We start from the raw sequence: 22,164 nt of genomic DNA on the forward strand, positions 1-22,164 counted from the left end.
ATAACCCCCACACGCCCCATGTGACCTATGCGCCGCATCGCTCCCAACACCCACCGCCCCCCCTCACAATTAATTATCAGCTGCGCTGTCCCCACATCATGTCACCCGCGTGTGCTCCTCTGCTCATCCTCCTATGAGTTGCGGGCCGCAGCGCTAGAAATCTGTACTGCAAATAACGTTTCCCAGGCTGCAAAAAAAAAAAAACTTTAACTAACCTGCCTACGTTCCCCCGTTGCTCTGCTACCGTCTTCATTGTCCTGCGCTGTGGTTCTCTTGCAGTTTCCTTGGGACAGGAAAGTCACAGAGCCGCCAGCCTATGATCGGCCGGGGCGAGACATCGCTGCGGCCGGTGATAGGCTGAGCGCGCTGTCATGTATGCTCATTACATGACAGTGGGCTCAGCCTATAAGCGGCCGAGGCGGGACATCGCTGCGGCCGGTGATAGGCTGACGGCTCTGTGACGTTCCCATCTCCAGGACCGCAGCGGAAGGACCATGAGGAGGGACCATGTTGGAAGGTAAGTTAAAGTTTGTTTTGTTTATTTTTGCAGCGTTATTTGTAGTACAGATTTCTAGCGCCAGCAGCCCGCAAATCGTACGAGGATGAGCAGAGGAGCGCACGTGGGTGACATGATGTGGGGACAGCGCAGCTGATAATTCATATGGGGGGAGCAGAATAGCGCTTGCGGGTCAAATATGATTAGTTCCCCGATGTGGCGACACCGCGCTGTGGCGGATAATTAACTAATTCGCGGGGGTGGGGCCCAACCGGTATTGCGGTATGTACAAAATTCATATCGTGAGGGGGAAAAAAAATCGGTATTCGTTATGAACCGGTATACCGCCCAGCCCTATGCCCCCCCTGCCTGCTAGGACACATACTAGTCCTGCTGTCTCCATGCATCATCACCTATGTCATGGACACACTTCCTTGATTGACAGCTGGAGGGCTCACAGCTGGAGGAAAAATCCTCCCACTGTCAGCTTGTGTCCCGCTACTGTCAGTGAGAACAAACTGGGAGTTGTAGTTTGGCAAATGCTAGGGGAGATGTGAGCAGACAGCATACTGAGGTAGGGGGCCACGCCCCCTCCCTTTCAGAGGAATCAGACTAGTGAGCTAAATTAAAAGTGTAATAAAAAAATAACACAAAAGACACAAAAATTTGATGTACATGGTCAGGATTAGGTACTGAGTGATATATTAAAAAAAATGTTTTTTTGTTGGATCTGACGCGTATGCTTTAATTTGTTGTTTGGGAAGGGTGTGCTACCTACGGCTTACTGTAACTACTAAGGTGTTCGCTACGAATTTAGAAATATTAGGAAGAAATTAGCTCTATTCCAAGTTGCTTATTGTTGCATTTTATGACATTTATTATATGGGAATGTTTTATTTATTAAAAAAGACTTATTGGTTTGTATTCTCTGTTTTCTTCATAGGACCTTTAAAACTTAGTGTTGTGGTACCTTCAGCAACTACAGGTTTTTCAAGGATATTCAAACATGGATGTTTGCGAACAATAGCCTCTGAAACTTCTACAACAGATTTTTCGAGCCAAGTAGAAGTACTCGGTAAACAGTTCCCTCGAGATGACTACACAAATGTCACAAATAAAATCCTATCCTTTGTTGGGAAAAACCTGCACAACCAGAAATACCATCCATTGTGGCTAATAAAAGAGAGGATCAAGGAGCACTTTTATAAAGAATTTATAGGCCGCTTTGGTAACCCCCTGTTTTCTGTTTATGATAATCTGAGCCCAGTTGTTACCATAGAGCAGAATTTCGACAAATTACTTATTCCACTGGATCATCCTAGTAGACAAAAAGGTGACAACTACTATTTAAACAAGACGCATATGCTACGTGCTCACACCTCAGCCCATCAGTGGGATCTGATGCACTCAGGACTGGATGCATTTCTTGTGGCAGGTGATGTTTACCGACGGGATGAGATTGACAAGAGTCATTACCCAGTGTTCCATCAAATGGAAGGTGTCTGCCTTTTCTCAAACCATGAGGTGAATTAACTATATATATATATAATGTTCTAAATAATGCATAAAATAGCCACCAATGGAGGGAAGGGTTTATAAAAGAAACTGAACAGAAGACCAAGAGGGCAAAACCTGAGGATAGTTGGGGAAAGATCAGGAGCAACATAAGAAAATATTATTACTGTAAGAGTATTTGATGCTTGGTACAGTCTTCCAGCAGATGTGGTTGGTAAGTTTACATTAACTGAATTTAAACATGTCAGGAATAAACATAACTATCTCACAACATATACCTTAACCCCTTAAGGACCAGGCCATTTTACACCTTAGGACCAGAGCGTTTTTTGAACATCTGACCACTGTCACTTTAAACATTAATAACTCTGGGATGCTTTTAGTTATCATTCTGATTAGAGATGAGCGAACTTACAGTAAATTCGATTTGTCACAAACTTCTCGGCTTGGCAGTTGATGACTTATCCTGCATAGATTAGTTCAGCTTTCAGGTGCTCGGGTGGGCTGGAAAAGGTGGATACAGTCCTAAGAAAGTCTCCTAGGACTGTATCCACCTTTTCCAGCCCACGGGAGCACCTGAAAGCTGAACTAATTTATTCAGAATAAGTCATCAACTGCCGAGGCGAGAAGTTCGTGACGAATCGAATTTACTGTAAGTTCGCTCATCTCTAGTTCTGATTCCAAGATTGTTTTTTCGTGACATATTGCATATTGCATCCTTTCTTGGTGAAAAATCCCAAAATTTGATGAAAAAATTGAAAATGTTGAATTTTTCTAACTTTGAAGCTCTCTGCTTGTAAGGAAAATGGATATTCCAAATACATTTTTTTTTTATTCACATTTCCAATATGTCTACTTTATGTTTGCATCATAAAATTGACAAGTTTTAACTTTTGGAAGACATCAGAGGGCTTCAAAGTTCAGCTGCAATTTTCCAATTTTTCAGAAAATTTTCAAACTAACAATTTTTCAGGGACCAGTTCAGGTTTGAAGTGGATTTAAAAGGTCTTCATATTAGAAATACCCCATAAAAGACCCCATTATAAAAACTGCACCCCCCAAAGTATTCAAAATGACATTCAGTCAGCGTTTTAACTCTTTAGGTGTTTCACAGGAATAGCAGCAAAGTGAAGGAGAAAATTCACAATCTTCATTTTTTACACTTGCATGTTCTTGTAGACCCAATTTTTGAATTTTTACAAGGGGTAAAAGGAGAAAATTTATACTTGTATTTGTAGCCCAATTTCTCTCGAGTAAGCACATACCTCATATGTCTATGTAAAGTGTTCGGCGGGCGCAGTAGAGGGCTCAGAAGCGAAGGAGCGACAAGGGGATTTTGGAGAGTACGTTTTTCTTAAATGGTTTTTGGGGGGCATGTTGCATTTAGGAAGCCCCTATGGTGCCAGAACAGCAAAAAAAAAAAAAAAACACATGGCATACCATTTTGGAAACTAGACCCCTTGAGGAACGTAACAAGGAATAAAGTGAGCCTTAATACCCCACAGGGGTTTCTCGACTTTTGCATTTGTAAAAAAAAATAAAATAATTTCACTAAAATGTGTGTTTCCCCCCAAATTTCACATTTTTGAAAGGGTTAATAGCAGAAAATACCCCCCAAAATTTGTAACCCCATCTCTTCTGAGTATGGAAGTACCCCATAAGTTGACCTGAAGTGCACTACGGGCAAACTACAATGCTCAGAAGAGAAGGAGTCATATTTGGGTTTTTGAGAGCAAATTTTGCTCGGGGGGCATGTCGCATTTAGGAAGCCCCTATGGTGCCAGAACAGCAAAAAAAAAACACATGGCATACCATTTTGGAAACTAGACCCCTTGAGGAACGTAACAAGGAATAAAGTGAGCCTTAATACCCCACAGGGGTTTCACTAATTTTGCATATGTAAAAAAAAAAATGTTTTCACTAAAATGTGTGTTTCCCCCCAAATTTCACATTTTTGCAAGGGTTAATAGCAGAAACTACCCCCCAAAATTTGTAACCCCATCTCTTCTGAGTATGAAAGTACTCCATAAGTGGATGTCAAATGCACTACGGGAACGCTACAATGCTCAGAAGAGAAGGAGTCACATTTGCAAATTTTGCTGAAATGGGGGGCACATGTCGCATTTAGGAAGCCCCTATGGTGCCAGGACAGCAAAAAAAAAAACACATGGCATACCATTTTGGAAACTAGACCCCTTGAGGAACGTAACAAGGGGTAAAGTAAGCCTTAATACCCCACAGGGGTTTCACAACTTTTGCATATGTAAAAAAAAAAAATGTCACTAAAATGTGGGTTTTTCCCAAAATTTGACATTTTTACAAGGGTTAATAGCAGAAAAGTCCCCCCCACAATTTGTAAATACATTTCTTTGGAGTAAGGACATACCTGATTTTTGGATGATTTTGGCTTCACTGGTGCACACCAGGTCTTGGTATAGGCATGAGGTCAGTCAGGGGCCTTGAGCTTTTCATAGCAGAGGATGTGGGACCCCCCCTCAAGGAGCGTTAATGAGGGGAGCACTGAGCCCTAAAATAGGGGAACACTATGGGGGACAACGGGCCGTAACTGGAGTATACAGGTGGGCTACAGAGGCCCGTAATATGGGGTACAGTGGGCCAGAAAATTATAAATTATAATAAAAAAGGATATATTCCCAGAATGATGACCCAGAGCATAGCCAAAACAAAAAAAAATATGCCCACCCCAAACCCTATGCTCTGAGTCATCATTCTGGGAATGTGATGTACGTGGGTGTCCCTAACCTGTTGCCCCAAATGCGCACCCGCTCAGGTGGAGAGAGAGCGCTGCGCATTTGAGGCAACATAAAAAAAAATCCCCGATGATAGTGACCTATGACCCATTTTTTTAAAAACACCCCCAGAGGTCTCGTCAGGTTTTTTGTTTTTTTTTCCAGTTTTTTTGGGCAATTTAGTGGTTTTAGGAGGTTAACAATTTGGAATGTACTCTGGACTTGGTACATTTGTCAAATTATGGAAAATTAAACTGAAAAGAGAACATTTAGTACTCCATGGAAGTGTGATACTCCCTTAAGCAGCCTATGCAGAGGACCGGATTATCTGGGCAAGTGTCGCACTGATACGTGGTGTCCTTCTGTATCCCCCTCCTGCTACACACTCTGCATTTTTTCTGGGATCGTCCCTTCTTTCCACTGGGGGGGGGACCAAAGTGTTGGTCTGGGACTATCCTGGCGCCTATAACTCCAGACCCTTGGGAAGTCCGGCCTGATCTTTCCCGGTCGCCAAAGATCAGGAACCTTAGGACTTCTTCTTGGTACTGGAGGAATGTCCCTGTGTTGCCAGCGTACTGGGATAGTACAAAAGCGTTGTACATGGCAACCTGTACCAAGTAGACCGCAACTTTTTTGTACCATGCCCGTTTTTTCCGCATGGCATCGTATGGCTTGAGGACTTGATCTGAGAGATCAACTCCCCCCATATACCGATTGTAGTCCAGAATACAATCGGGCTTGAGGACCGGTCCCACGGTACCTCGCACAGGGACAGGGGTGCTGCCATTCCCATGAATAGTGGTGAGCAAAAGGACATCCCTCTTATCCTTATACTTCACCAACAACAGGTTATCATGGGTCAGGGCACGAGACTCACCCTTGGGGATAGGCATCTGGGCCAAATTTAGAGGGAGGCCTCTCTGGTTCTTCTGCACGGTCCCACAAGCGGACGTGGATCTGGCGGAAAGGGATTTGAACAGAGGGATGCTGGTATAAAAGTTATACACGTATACGTGGAAACCCTTATCCAGCAATGGGTGCACAAGGTCCCAAATGAGTTCCCCGCTAACACCCAGAGTGGGGGGACATTCTGGGGGTTCAATACGGGAATCTTGTCCCTCATACACTATAAACTTGTAAGTGTACCCGGAGGTACTCTCATAAAGTTTATAGAGCTTCACGCCATACTGCGCCCCCGCTTCGAGGGAATATACTGGCGGAAGATGAGTCTCCCCTTAAAACTGATGAGAGACTCATCTACCGAGAGGCCCCTGAGCGGTACGTAGGCCTCCAAAAATTTGGCCCCAAAGTGATCGATGACCGGCCTCACTTTGTAAAGCCAGTCATGGGCGGGATCACCTAGGGGCAGACATGCCGCATTATCTGCATAATGCAGGCATTTCCGAATGGCCTCGAACCGCCTCCGTGTCATCGCCATACTGTAAAGCGGGGTCTTATAGAGGACGTCCCCGCTCCAGTAATGACGAGCACTTGGTTTTTTGTCCAGGCCCATATGCAGCGAGAGGCCCCAAAATGTCCTCATTTCCGCTGCATCAATGGCGCGCCATTCATTGGGCCTGGCCAAAAGTGAATCGGGGTGGTGGGCAATGAACTGCTGGGCATACAAGTTCGTTTGCTCCACCATGTGATTGACTAAGCTGTCAATGAAAAAAAAAACTTTAAAAAGTCCAGATCAGTGAAGCCAGCCGTGTCAATTCGAATTCCTGAGTCGCCAACAAACTCAGGAATCCGTGGCTGATAACCCTCTGGGGGCTCTGGTGCACTTGTCTGGGGGGGCTGAACTCCTATTACGAGCGGCATTGCCACTCGTACTAGTGTCGGCCACTGGGTCACTCTCATGGGGGGTGCGTGGCCTCGCCTGGCGGAGTCTCCGCCGCCGTACAGGGGACTCATCATCACTACTAGAGGAATACAAAAATGTAGGATCTTCCTCGTCCTCACTGGCAGATTCGGAGTCGGAGGCTAAAAAAGCGTAAGCCTCCGCTGCCGAAAATGCCGGGCCACCACGTTTTTTCTACGGTGACGGGGGGGGGGGGGGTTGGGGTGCGGGGGGGGTGGGCGGGGAAGTATGTAGTGTGTGGTGCTTGGTGTAAAAAGTGTAATAACAGTAATAGAAAAAAAAGAAAAAGCTGCGGCCAAAAAAAAAGGGGTGGCGCACGCAGCTCCCTGAACCCCTAATAGGACCCAGGGTCAGGGATCAGACCCTAATAGGACCCTTTTTTTTTTTTTTTTTACTTTTTTTTTTTTTTACTTATGAACTCCTACCTTTACCTGCAATCCGCTGTCCCTATTCTAAGGCTCCTGAGGGGGCTCCGGAGCTCTGAGGGGGGATCCACGGTCTTCTCCTCACTGCTGCACCCACTGACTGAACACAGAGAGCAGGTGCAGCAGCGGGAAGGGACCGTTAACCCCTCCTCTGGCGCACTGCTATTGGCTGGACGATCGCCAGCCAATAGTAGCGTTGCTGGGGAGGTGACAGTATTGTCACCTCTCCCCAGCAACGGCAGGTGATTGGCGGTGTATCGTACACCGCCGATCACCATCTAGTTCCGGGTCATCGGGTCACCACTGACCCGAATGACCGGAATCACCGCAGATCGCCCGCGCGATTACACGGACGATCTGCGGCAATCGCCGACATGTGGGGGTCCCGGGACCCCCCCTCAGCGTTTGCCTCGGACGCCTGCTGAACGATTTCAGCAGGCGTCCGGTTTCGCAACCCGCCCGGGGCGCGGCGGGATGCGAAATTCCCACGGACGTATGAGTACGTGCCTGATCCTTAAGGGGTTAAGGCTGCTTCTCATTGCAAGTGCACTGTATGTCAAAAGGACACTGTTCTGGCACACGCAAGGTTAGTAGGAGTCTACAGATACTTTGGCGTATACCAGGGAATTATAGCACATACAAAATGTAGGACCAAAACAAGAAGTGGTCTGGCCCCATCACGATTTTAGAAAATAGTTGTCTAGATTATTTGCTATTTTTGCCACTGTTAGGACTGTAGCAGTAATAAAGTATATTACTAAGTATATTAGTACAGTATATTACAATGTGGTAATTGTGTAATTCACCCACACTATTACTCCCTTGTGGGAAGAAGCAGGGCCGGTGCAAGAATTTTTGCCTTAGCAGTGGTAAGGGTATGCTGGGAGTTATTGTTTCACCCATTATTACTGCAGAACTATCAAATGACTACAACTGATAGGACATAGTGAGGAGAATACTGAATGATATCAGTGACTACAGGTGACGTCTTCTCTATAGTTTTCCCTTATCTAATTCAGATGTACATACCGCCGGGTCCAGCTAAATCTTCTCTCTGCAGAACGTGACGCCCAGATGGCTCCCCACTATGTCAGCGGAGTCTGATCCTCTATATGAAAATGATAATTAATATAATGATGCCTGGCACTGTATCCTTTGATTATAATACTACCACATGCTGCACTCTCTAAATATAACCCTACCAGACACTGTATTCTGTAAATATCATACTGCCACACACTGCGCTCTCTGAATATAAAGCACACACTTTATCTTCTGAATAGAATACTATCCCACACTGGACCTTCAAAATATATACTGCTACTACACACTGTGCTCTCTGAATATAAACCTGGCACCCACGGTACTCTCTAAATAGAATACTACTGCACACTGCAGTCTCTGAATATAATACTACCACACACTGTACCCTCTGAGTATAATACTATCACATACTGTACCCTCTGAGTATAATGCTGCCACACATTGTATCCTCTGTATTTAACACTACCAAACACTGTACTCTCTGAATATACTATTACACATTTCACCTCTAAATATAACCTTGCCATACAGTAAACCTTATGATACGCCATACCTCTGAAATGAAAAACACTCCGTGCCTCTCACATATAGTAGTAATGCCTCCTGCCCTGTGCCCCCTACATATAAAATATAACAATGCCCAGTGATGTCACAGTACAGCGATAAAACACCCAATGATGTCACAATCCAGGGATAATAGAGCCAGTGATGTCACAGTACAAGAATTATACACCAAATGACGTTACAGTACAGGGATAATACACAGTGATGTCACAGTGCAAGGGTAATACACACACAGTAATATCACAGTGCAGGGGTAATACACAGTGATGTTACAGTACAGGGGTAACACACAGCAATGTCATAGTAGAGTACAGGGTTAATATACAATTATAGAACAGTACAGGGTTAGAACTCACAATGGGGGGGGGGGGGGATTGGCAGGGGTCAGGGCACAGTATTTATAGTGTTAGCTATGTAACTTGCCTGTCATGCCATATCCATTTGTTCTGTTGCACTCTGGTCCTTCCTCTGACCCCAGCAGGCCTCCGTATGAGTCTCTGATCACATGATCAACAGGGGCCGGAGCTGAGCTGGAGGCCGAGATCGCTCAGTGTATGGCAGTGTTTCCCAAGCAGGTGCATACAGGTATAGCTTTTGGCTGTCTGGGCATGCTGAGAGCTGTGGTTTTCGACAGCTGGACGCACACTGCTTGGGAAACTGCTGTACGAAGGCAGTGCAGGGGTATATATATATATATATATATATATATATATACATACACACACACACACACACACACACACAGGACAAGCTTTGTATGTCACAAAAGAGCAGGTATATTTACCCTCCCTTGGCTCTCCACTCATGGCAGGAGCGGCTCGCAGTCCAGGCGCCAGTCACAGCCCCCACACACTGCTGTGCCGTGCCTCAGAAAAGTGATCGCACACAGCACACACAAGCATGGCGGGCGGCGGCATGGATGCTAAATATTTAGTAAGAATAGAAACCTGTTTAATTTTTCCCCCACCCCCCTCGCTCTACAGCGTCAGCGCACTAAAGCAGCCGCTTGGGCCACCTTATTGTTGTGCCGGGCCTGGGAAGATGTGTTAAAAGTCTAACACCTATGAAGTATTGTGTCTGATGGTGGGGGGTCCGACCGCTTGGACCCCCTGTAATCTCCCGAACTGGGACCCGGTTCTGTGCTGCTAATGCTCGTGTCGTCAACCGCACTAAGAGGTTGACAGGAACGCCCCCTCCATTCTGCTCTTTGTGAGAGGCGGGGATGCACGAACGCTGCGTCTCTGCCTCTCCCATAGCCATACATGGAGGGGACACGCCACGGCCAACACAACTCCTGCATAGGTAGAGCCCCGGCAGAGCTAGGGCCCAGTACAGGAGATCGCGGGGGTCCCAGTGTTCGGACCCCCCGCGATCAGACACTTATCCCCTATCTTGCGGATAGGAGATGAGTTGAATTAGGCTGTAGCATTCCATTAAGGTTTAATATCCTCCAAGAAGACATTTACTGCAGTGTGTATAATGCAATATGTAAACATCTTCCCACACCTGCGTTGGAATCATTGGACACCCAGAGCACAGCACGTACCAATCCAAGGAAATAGAAAAACGTTCTCACAAGGAAGTAGTCCAAAAATATCAAGAAGTTTATTAAGGGTCTATTAACATGTACAGCATACTGATTTGATGCGCAGATTTGATGCACAGGATTTTCTGCTGCAGATTTCAATGTAAACTGAATGACTGAACACAGCTTGAAATCCTGCGCATCAAATCTTCGCAGAATGCTGTACGTGTGAATAGACCCTTAAGCATGCAAGTGTAAAAATAGTACTGCAGGACCTAAAAAGCGACTGACGCATTTCGGACAGTTGCCCTGATTTACTTAGAATTTAGTGTAGTTTCTTTGTGGGTTTTAATTCCCCACAAGTATTTTTCCACAGTATTTACTAATGTTTCCCTACATTTCGCCCTTTTTACAACTGTTCTGAACTATGGGGTTTTCCAGAGCTCAAATCCACAAAATTTTCAGTGGAAACCTTAGTAAATATTTGGGGATTTTTTTTTAAATGTTGTGGGCACGCCCCTTTCGGTGACCACGCCCCCTTTGCAGATTTTCTGGGTAAAATGGAGGTTGGGTTTTTACATGTTTTTAGTACAAATTCTGGCACAGGCACAATTTTTGGTGCTGTGCGCCAAATTATTGTGCACAGCCCTACAAAACAGGTCGGGTTTATAATAGTGAATCAGGGCCAGTATGTCCTTAGTCATAGTCTAGGACTAAGGAGATACTGCCCGAAACACGCCAGTTACCATTTTTTAGGATCTGCTGTACTATTTTTACACTGGCATGCTTGAATAAACTTTTTGATATCTTTAGACTACTTGTGAGATGGAATTTCTTTTTCCTTGGATTTTATTTTAACAGTTTTGTCAAGCCGTCTTGTCAGTCAGACTTATCATTAACCATTTCAACCATCTCATGTTTTTTTTTTGCTGTTAATTTTAATATTAAAGGGGTATTCCAGGCAAAAACTTTTTTTAATATATCAACTGGCTCCGGAGATTTGTAAATTACTTCTATTAAAAAATCTTAATCCTTCCAATAGTTATTAGCTTCTGAAGTTGAGTTGCTGTTTTCTGTCTAACTGCTTTCTGATGACTCACGTCCCGGGAGCTGTCCAGCTCCTATGGGGATATTTTCCCATTATGCAAGGGATATTCTCCCATCGTGCACAGCTCCCGGGACGTGACATCATCATTGAGCAGTTAGACAGAAAACTTCAGAAGCTAATAACTATTGGAAGGATTAAGATTTTTTAATAGAAGTAATTTACAAATCTGTTTAACTTTCCGGAGCCAGTTGATATATAAAAAAAATGTTTTTGCCTGGAATACCCCTTTAATTTTAGTTTAGTAACCATTGAAGGCTTAAAGGGAATCTTCTTATTGCAGGAATCCCCCTGACTGGCATAACTTTATTTTTGTGTACTTCTGCTTGTTAGCCAAGCAATATGCATTTTTTCATTTATGCAAATGAGCACAAGTGCCTACAGGGAGGGGCCAATCGCCTTGAGTCCCTAGCCTTTCTTTCCCCTATCACTACTTACCTCCTCCTCCTGCATTTGATTGACAGCCTGTGTGCTGGTAGGGGATGGAATTACTGGGCACTTGGGGCGATTGGTCCCACTCTGCGGGCACTTTGGAAATTGATTGGCTCACAAGCAGTGGTTTGAATATTTAAAGGTATGCTTATGAAGGTGCTTTATGGTACGTTTATACGGGGGGATTTCTTATGCAGTCTTTCCCAAGTGTAAAATAATGTGGCATTGGATAGTACATAGATTAGAACATCTATTGACAATGCCACATTGCAGTCAGCTATCAATGTTTCAATGTTTATCACCTCTTCTGCGGGTAATACTTGTGCAAGTACTAGGAAATGTAGCAGAGCTGTTGTACAAATAGGTTATGTAATGAAACCTTCAACTGTGAAATTGAATAATACGAGTAAAAGACTAAACCCAGTAGTGTGTGTGCTGAATACATATAGAGGCAGTATGGGTGGCTTCAGATGACAACATTGCTATTGTTCAATAACCTACAAATTTTAAAGTGACGTCCTGCATAGGAATGTGGGAGAAGAAACAAATACTGAAAAAAGTGACTATTTTAATAATGTACTGTACTAACTGATTGGTGCTCAATAGAGATGAGCGAACTTACAGTAAATTCGATTCGTCACGAACTTCTCGGCTCGGCAGTGGGCTGGAAAAGGTGGATACAGTCCTAGGAAAGAGTCTCCTAGGACTGTATCCACCTTTTCCAGCCCACAGGAGCACCTGAAAGCTGAACTAATTTATGCAGGAAAAGTCATCAACTGCCGAGCCGAGAAGTTCGTGACGAATCGAATTTACTGTAAGTTCGCTCATCTCTAGTGCTCAATGTTATTTTTTTTTTCTAAGGGGATAAACAAGGGCATATGTTGTAATTCACCTCTCCTGCAAATAACCCTTTCATGGTTACAACAGTGTTTTTTGGGTTTGTAGTGTGGATTAGAAATGTCAATAATCTTCACTATCCAAGCAATGTCTTTCTACACAGTGTGAGTGTACCTTTCTGATTCAGCTGAAATAACGTGAACACTTAATATTCTTTCTAGAACATTGTGCGAAGTTTTCACATTGTAATTAAATTTGCTTAGCGCAGCAGGGAAAAGGGAATGAAGAAAAAACTAAATGTTCTGAGAGTTAATAGCAATTGAACAGTATTTTTCCCTAATCTCACTGTGTCTGCTAAAACCGAGACATGCACAAGTAGGTAATGATCAGGGATGCCTGACTGCCAATGCGAACAAACAGAACTGGTTTTAACTCTATCTTTGGTCGGTGTTAAAAGAAACCTGAAGGTATCAGCAGTGACTGACATATCAAGAATAGATGTGCTTGGGCCTTGGGCTTGAGAAAAACTTTGTGCACATTCCCTGTACTGAAAGCCAGAAAAATGGCTGCACAAGGGTCCTGCAGAACACCAATGATTGGTGAACCCCTGGCAATGATATGGCTTGTCATTTCATTTATCAATTCTTCAGCAGTAAATTGGGCTCTTCAACTGTTGTAATGAAAAAAAATATATATACATATATATAGTAAATTTGAGTAGCCGTATTAGTCCAGTGATGCAGATGCAAATCATAAAATGTTGCAGTATCTTGTAATACCTTTTTTTATTGGACTAACAGCATTTTGTACAGACAAGCTTTCGGGATTCCTCCCTTTATCAAGTCCATAAAGGGAGGAATCCCGAAAGCTTGTCTCTACAAAATGCTGTTAGTCCAACATCACAAGATACTGCAACATTTTATGATTTGCATCTATATATATATATATATATATATATATATATAGTTTATGTTTATGCATATTTGTTATATCTTAAAGTTGTATTGCCATCTGATAATATTATGGCATTTTGCTGTGGCTTATCATAACATTTACATTGTATGGAGGGTCCGGCCTCTAGGGCCTCTGTTGATCCTCCGTGCTTAAAGGGGTACTCCTGTGGGGGGAAAAAAATGTCATATCAACTGGTTCTAGAAAGTTAAACAGATTTGTAAATGACTTCTAGGGAAAAAAAATCTTAACCCTTCCAGTACTTATCAACTGCTGTATGCTGCAGAGGAAGTTTTATAGGTCTTTTCTGTCTGACCACAGTGCTCTCTGCTGACACATCTTGGCAGAGCAGGATAGGTTTGCTATGGGGATTTGCTCCTGCTCTGGAAAGTTCCTGACAAGGTTAGAGGTGTCAGCAGAGAGCACTGTGGTCAGACAGAAAAGACCAACTTAACTTCTTCTGTAGTATACAGCAGCTGATAAATACAGGAAGGATTAAGATTTTTTAATAGATGTAATTTACAAATCTGTTTCACTTTCTGGAGCCAGTTCATATAAAAAAAAATTGGTTTGCACCGGAGTACCTTTTTAACCAGCACTGTTGCAAAATGTTATTCTCTCATTCTCATTGGGGGGGGGGGGGAGATGTCTCAGTAGTCAGGCCGTTAACAAACAGTTCAATGATTTGCAAGAAAAATTTGAATTAGCACTTCCAAAAGTGAATTTTCAACAATTGCTTTTTATTCCATTTCACGGAAAAAATCAGGCAGAACTGAGCAATACACTCTGGATAGGGTAATTCAGCCAGCCAGGCACGGCACATTGCTTGTATAGCCTCTTTCCCTTGCATCCTGAAAAAAAATGCCTGATGAAGGGCGAACAGCCAATATGTTGTACACCTGCCTGGAAAATATACTTGTTTGTAAAACTATTGTACAGTGGTGTTTTTATTCTCAACATTAAATAAAAAACAAATAATTAAAACTCTTGTATGGGAGTGCCAACTGAAATCATTCTTGTCAATTGCCTGGTGGTCGTTGAGGTGTACCATAAGGTCTGGCTCTCACTATCTGTGTCTTTAAAGGAGCTGTGCTGCCTCATTATCATGCATATATTAAACAATTAAGTGATGCCCATATCACAAAGGTATGCCATCATTTATTGCCCTTTTACATGTGGAAATTGACAGAACAGGTCAGTTAATGCCGCATGCAAAAGACGCAGCGATTAGACCGACCTGGTTCACTGGCTGATCACATTAGTTGTACAAGCCTATAAATGATTTTATGTATATATATATATATATATATATATATATATATATTTTCCAGCATAAATAGAGAATGTCTTGCGGAAAAGCGAACAGCTATACAAAGGATCCAGAAAAGGTTTGTTTGGCTTTTCACTCCCAATAATTGGCCTGTCTAAGGGTCCTTTCCACGAGCACCGATCAATTTGTACATAGTCATTCTGTGCTCAATATTGGTGAGCTGTCTGCTTATGCTAAGAAAACTCCTTTGATGTGATACAGAACTGTACAAAGTCAAACAAGTATTTTGCTCTTTGACTTATTGATAATAATGAAGCCTGGAGAATACCCGGTTAAAGAGGACCTGTGGTCATTTTCAAAATCACTATGTACTGGTATGTATAGATTCCTTGGAGGGTGGGGGGACTGATTACAACCCTCTTTATGGTTTGTCAATCTGCCTCTACATTTGGGTGTTATGATCTGTTTTATTTCCATCTGACAGATTCCTGAATCCATCAGCTGGGCGGGCATATTTATGCTCTGGATGTATGGTTGGCTTATCAGGTCGGATGTGAATAACTCACTTCCCTGCAGTACATGCTCCCCTCCTTTCCTTCTGACATAGTCAGTCTCATGAGGTTCTACTGACTGTGTCAGAAGGAAGCGAGTTGAGCACATACTGCAGGGAAGGAATCTAGTCATCCACCAATTGTGCAAGTTCTCCCACTTAAAAAGATGAGAGAGGCCTATCATTTTCATCATAGGTATACCTAAACTATGTGAGACATAATTAGAAAAACAAAATCCATAAAATCACATTGTCTGATTTTTTTAAGAATTTATTTGCTAAATATGGTGGAAAATAAGTATTTGGTCAATGACAAAAGTTCATTTCAATACTTTATCTACCCTTTGTTGGCAATGACAGAGGTCAAAAGTTTTCTGTAAGTTTGCACAAGGTTTTCACACACTGTTGCTGGTATTTTGGCCCATTCCTCTATGCAGATCTCCTCTAGAGCAGTGATGTTTTGGCACTGTTGCTGGGCAACACGGACTTTCAACTCCCTCCAAAGGTTTTCTATGGGGTTGAGAACTAGAGACTAGGCCACTCCAGGACCTTGAAATGCTTCTTACGAAGCCACTCCTTCGTTGCCCAGGCGGTGTGTTTGGGATCATTGTCATGCTGAAAGACCCAGCCACATTTCATCTTCAATGTCCTTGCTGATGGAAGTAGATTTTCACTCAAAATTTCACAATACATGGCCCCATTCATTCTTTCCTTTACACGGATCAGTCATCCTTGTCCTTTAGCAAAAAACAGCCCCAAAGCATGATGTCTTCACCCCCATGCTTCACAGTAGGTATGTTGTTCTTTGGATGCAATTCAGCATTCTTTCTCCTCCAAACACGACGAGTTGAGTTTTTACCAAAATGTTCTTCTTTGGTTTCATCTGACCATATTACATTCTCTCAGTCCTCTTCTGAATCATCCAAGTGCTTTACAGCAAACGGGCCCAGACATGTACTGGCTTAAGCAGGGGAACACGTCTGGCATTGCATGATTTGAGTCCCTGGTGGCAGAGTGTGTTACTGATGGTAGCCTTTGTTACTTGGTCCCAGCTCTCTGCTGGTCATTCACTAGGCCCCCCTATGTGTTCAGGGATTTTTTCTCACTGTTCTTGTGATAATTTTGACACCACGAGGTGAGATCTTGCGTGGAGCCCCAGATCGAGGGAGATTATCAGTGGTCTTGTATGTCTTCCATTTTCTAATAATTGCTCCCACAGTTGATTTCTTCACACCAGGCTGCTTGCCTTGGTACTTTCTTTCCCCACTGTATCTATCTATCTCACTCAGTTGTTCATCAGCAAACTTTAGACAGGCCTGTACAGGGGCTTTATGAGCAGGGGGACCTTGTAGGTGCTGCAGGATTTTAGTCCTTCAAGATGTAGTGGGTTACCAATTGTTTTCTTGGTGACCATGGGAGAGATTTATCAAAACCTATTCAGAGGAAAAGTTGCTGAGTTGTCGATGGCAACCTATCAGATCTCTTCTTTCATTTTTTTAAAGTCCTGTAAAAATGAAAGAAGTGATCTGATTGGTTGCTATGGGCAACTTAGCAACTTTTCCTCAGTGCAGGTTTTGATAAACCTCCCCTTATGTTTCCAGTTGCCTTGTCATCAGTGACAAGACCTTTACGTGTAGTTATTTGCTAATTCCCCACTGTACTCATAATCATTGAAACTCCACAAGGTGAGATCTTGCATAGATCTCTCCACCAAGGGAGATTGACGGAAATGTTGTCTTTCTTCCATTTGCGAATAATCGCACCAACTGTTCTGGACTTTTCACCAAGGTGCTTGGCGATGGTCTTGAAGAACATTCCAGCCTTGTCCCTGATGGCTTAGTAGCATTCCCTTTAAGAGAGTGCTGAAATCTTAGCTTATTACCTGTATAAAAAAAACCCTGGGAGCCAGAAATCTTGCTGTTAGATAGATCAAATACCTATTTCACTGAGTAATGTGAAAATCAATTCATAACTTATTTGAAATGTGTTTTTTGTCTCTTACTGTCCAAATAAACAGTTGAAAATATAGATTGATCCTTTCTTCGTCTGATGGCAAACATACAGTCATGTACTTTTCTCCTCCACTGTATGTGCCATGTGGTCCCAGTAATGCTAGTTCTAACATTGAGTTATTTTCTTCCACCTTAACTAATGTTCAGTTCTTTGTATATGAAAGATAACCATCTAAACAAATCTAGTTTTATAGCTTGAAAAGATATGCGTGGTTAACATCTGTCTTTGGTCTCTGAGATTATTTATGACTACAAAGGACACATTGCTTAAATGTTTTCCCAGTACAATTGCATACGTAGAGCTGTTGGTTCAGTTATTTATGGTGGAGATTTATCAAAACCCATGCAGAGGAAAAGTAGACCAGTTTCCCATAGCAACCAATCAGATTGTTTGCTATGGGAAACTGGTCTACTTTTCCTCTGAAAAATAAAAGAAGGGATCTGATTGGTTGCTATGGGCAACTACTCAACTTTTCCTCTGCACAGGTTTTGATAAATCTCCCCATTAGGGTATGTTCACATGTACAGGATCTGCTGCATGTTTTTGCTGCATATTTTTTGCAGCTGATTTTGCTACCCATTGAAGTTAAAGAGGTACTCCCCTGGAATTTTTTTTTAATCAACTGGTGCCAGAAAGTAAACAATTTGTAAATGACTTTGATTTAAAAATCTTAATCCTTCCAGTACTTACCATCTGCTATATGCTCCACAGGAAGTTCTTTTCTTTTTCAATTCCCTTTCAGTATGACCACAGTGCCCTCTGCTGACACCTCTGTCCATTTTAGAAACTGTCTGGAGCAGGAAAGGTTTGCTATGGGGGTTTGCTCCTACTCTTGACAGTTCCAAAAATGGACAGCTGTGTCAACAGAGAGCACTGTGGTCAGACAGAAAGGAAATTCAAAAAGAAAAGAACTTCCTCTGTAGTATACAGCAGCTTATAAGTACTGGAAGGGTTAAGATTTTTAAATAGAAGTAATCGCCTGAGAGGGGCCTTAGACCCCCTCATATCGGCAATCACCACAGTTCACCGGTAAATACTCACCGGCGGTCTGCGGTGCTTCCGGGTCATGTGGGTCACATGTGATCCCAGGACCCGGATAAGAATGATGATCGGTGGTGTAACATACACGACCTATCATCATCTGTACAGTACTGGGAGGGGGCAGGGTTGCCACCCCCCAGTACAGCTGTGATTGGGCAGCCGTAACGACCGCTCCAATCACAGCAGTATGGGGAGGGGGAGGTGGGTGTAGGAGCATGTTGCTCCATTATGCCCACCATTTCTATGTGTGCAGGATGTAGCCCCATGCTGCCATCTCCCCCTCATAGTGAAAAAAGTAAAAAATAAAAATAAAAAAAGTGCCCGCTTTCTGTGGCCCTTTGGCACAGAAAGCAGTCAGGCAAAGCTTTAGATTAGGTACGGACAGTTAGGAGTTAAAAAAAAGATTATTATTATATATTTTTTTCAGCATACCATCTGTAGGCGTCCGCGGGTCCGTAGCACCTTTAGCTGCGTGACCGCGGCCCTACTGGGTCGCTGTGGTCTGCAGCCAGTGTTTTTTTTGGGACGCAAACGTGTGGCAGGACCCTCTTAGCTATAAAAGAGCGCTCCGCCACCATTTGCTAAAGCCCACCCACCGCTGATCAGTCCCATAGTACTGATCATCGTTTTTTTTTTTGTGGTGCAGGCATTTTTTCGGGTTAATGCAGCTTTTTTATTTTTTACGCTTATAGGTGGTCCATTACACCAGTAGCAGACCTGTGCGGTGTGGACGGACCGTACCTCTGTGTGTGGCCTGACCCATCACTGTCAGTGATTCATCATCAGCGTTTTTTTGGGGGTTCAGGCGGGTGCATTTTTCGGCGTTTCGGCGTTCATCAATCACTTCGGGGCCAAATTTTGGGAGGCCTATGTCCCTGTAAGCTAGGTCGCTATTGATGAGTCTCTCATCAGCTTTAAGGGGAGACTCAGCTTCCGGCAATACATCCCTACCAAGCGAGCACGGTATGGCTTGATGATGTATAAACTCTGCGAGAGTACCTCAGGGTACACTTGCAAGTTTATGGTGTATGAGGGACGTGATTCCTGTAATAAACCCCTAGAATGTCCCCCCACTCTGGGTGTTAGCGGGAAAATCGCTTGGGGCCTTTTGCACCCATTGCTAGATAAAGGTTACCACCTTTACTTGGATAACTTTTATACTAGTATCCCTCTCTTTACATTCCTCGCCGCCAGATCCACGCTCGCATGTGGGACAGTCCGGAAGAAGCAAAGAGGCCTTCCTTCCTATCCCCTCCAAATTCCTATCCCAGGGGTGAGTCCCGTTCCCTTACCCATGAAAACCTGTTGCTGGTCAGGTATAAGGACAAGAGGGATGTGCTTATGCTGTCCACAATTCATGGGAACGGCAGCACCCCTGTCCCTGTGCGAGGTACCGTGGGACCGGTCCTCACGCCCGATTGTATTTTGGACTACAATCTGTATATGGGGGGAGTTGATCTTATAATGCCATATAATGCCATGCGGAAAACACGGGTATGGTACATAAAGGTTGCAGTCTACATGGTACAGGTTGCCATGTATAACTCTTTTTAACTCTCCTAGTACACTGGCAACACAGGGACATAACTGCAGTTTCAAGAGGAAGTTCTAAAGGTCCTCATCTTTGGTGACCGCCAAAGAGCGGGTGACAGCACCTCTGGAACTGTGGTCCCCCGGATCATCCATGGCCAACACTTTCCAGGTGAGGTTCCCCACACTGGAAAGAAGGGACGATCCCAGAAAAAATGCAGACTCATAAGGACCAGGTCTGTGGAGTCGATAGATAAATGTTCCGGCTGCAGTTTTTTGTACTTCCGACTCCCCGACTCCGACTTCTCTGTATTAATATGCAAATGTATTCATAAACACTTACAGTTGCATCCAAGAAGCTGTTCCACCAAGTTCTTCTAAGCTCTTCTAGCAGAGAGAGGTAGTTGGGCAGAAGCTGCTGCCTTCTCCTTTTTGTGTGCTGATATGCTGCTGAAGCTAGGGCAGTGGGAGGATCCAGGAAGGGGCATTAATTATAAAACATGATTTCCCTAGTAGAATCCCATAGTCATGTTTAAAGTTTAAGCTAACAATCGGAGTTTACAAGTTTTTATAGCCTTAGCTGAATGGCAGCAGTTTTTCCAATGGTTTACAGCTTCAGTCTTGAACTATTGTCCCTCCATTCCCTTCACTTATACAAGTGTCTCTAGTCCTGCAAAAAACATATTTACTTAATCCCTTATCAGTCAGAGGCTAGGTTACCCATGGGTTCCCTGTAGCAGCAGAATACAACACTATGGAAAGTATAAGTATTAGTGATGAGCAGCAGTGCCCATATTTGAATTTGCGATATTTCGCAAATATATAGACAAATATTCGTCCTGTATTTGCGAATTTCGCGTATTCGTTATCTTCGCTTATTCGCATATGCGATTATTCGCATATGCAAGGAAGAAAACAGTGAGGTGGTGGCCAACTTTACTATTGGTTGCTAGGGATGTTGTTGATAACCTCTGGCAAGTGTATTTGCATCATTCTAATTGGCCCACAAGTGAAAAGAAGGAAAATGCTAATATTCACATATGCAAATATTCGCACATGAGAATAATCGCATGTGCGAATATGCGCATATGTGAATATGCGGGAAAAAGCGAATATTTGCAATTTCGAATATATAGCAAATATATTTGCGAATTTGCGATATTCGAGATAAAAATTCAAAATGCGAATATTCGCGCCCAACACTAATAAGTATTGCCGCTCCTAATTGTGCACTGCGTGCCATATAGTGAAGCACATGAAAAGCATGCTTCTTCACGGTCACTTAACGTGTTAGTTTTGCAGTTTCGTGAGGCACTGCATGCATTGGTCTTTATTCTTACAGTAGAGAAGTCATTAATTATAACTTTTTGTGAATTGGGACATTTAAATTTGCTTTTTTTTTATTCCAATCTAAATTTAGTAGGAGTCAGAGTCAGTCCATTGTTTGCCGACTCCAACTCAAGGTACCCAAAATTTTGGTGGTTTGCAGTTGCCTCAAATGCGCAGTGCTCTCTCTCCACCTGAGCTGGGTGCGCATTTGAAGTAACAGAATAGGGACGGCCACACACATCACATTCCCAGAATGATGATTCAGAGCATAGGATTTGGGACGGGCATCATTTTTACTTTCGACTATACCCTGGGAATTGGCATATCAGTATTAAAATTGCAATTTTCATCCCCCCCCCCCCCCCCCCCCATAGTGCACTTAATCCATTCCTGGAAAATAAATTTAGGGAACACCCTTCAGTTCCAAATCTCCACTTCACCCCTATACACCTTCCCTAGGGGTGTACTGTTTGTAATAGGTTCACAATTGGGTCTTCCTTTCTTGTAAATTCCTCTGAATGTATGTAACCGTCAGCTACTGATATGCCATAGGCCTCAAATTTAAACAGACCTCTATGACTTCTGAGCCTTGTTGTGCGCTCGCCCAGCATGTTACCCCATATGTGGATGTATTTCCATAGTCAGAAGAAAAAGCTCTCCAAAATATGTAACCCAATTTCTCTCATTACCCCTTGCGAAAATGTTAAAAATTGGGTAACCCCAGCATTTTACTGAAAAAAAAATAATTTTTTCAATTTATGGCACACTTTTCAAAAAAAAAAAAAAACTGTGAGGTGTAAGTACTCACTGTACCCATTGTTACCTTCCTTGAGGGGTGTAGCTTCAAAATTGTGGTACTTGCCTGGGCTTTTTTATTTTTATTTCATTTCAGATCCTCAACCATTGCAGTGCGAAGCACCACTTTA

The 22,164-nt window shown here is 43.3% G+C and overlaps 1 protein-coding gene across 6 annotated transcripts in view; it reads left to right on the plus strand.

The window, feature by feature from the left end:
- Positions 1 to 22,164, plus strand: part of FARS2 (phenylalanyl-tRNA synthetase 2, mitochondrial) — a 397,026-nt gene that overhangs the window by 103,440 nt on the left and 271,422 nt on the right. For all 6 annotated transcript variants that reach the window (XM_056521084.1, XM_056521086.1, XM_056521087.1 and 3 more), the window contains one exon: positions 1,440 to 2,020. In XM_056521084.1, the coding sequence (XP_056377059.1) occupies positions 1,440 to 2,020 (581 nt within the window). The remainder of the gene's footprint in view (positions 1 to 1,439; positions 2,021 to 22,164) is intronic.

Source organism: Hyla sarda, chromosome 5 (assembly GCF_029499605.1).
Source record: "Hyla sarda isolate aHylSar1 chromosome 5, aHylSar1.hap1, whole genome shotgun sequence".
Classification (NCBI taxonomy): domain Eukaryota; kingdom Metazoa; phylum Chordata; class Amphibia; order Anura; family Hylidae; genus Hyla; species Hyla sarda.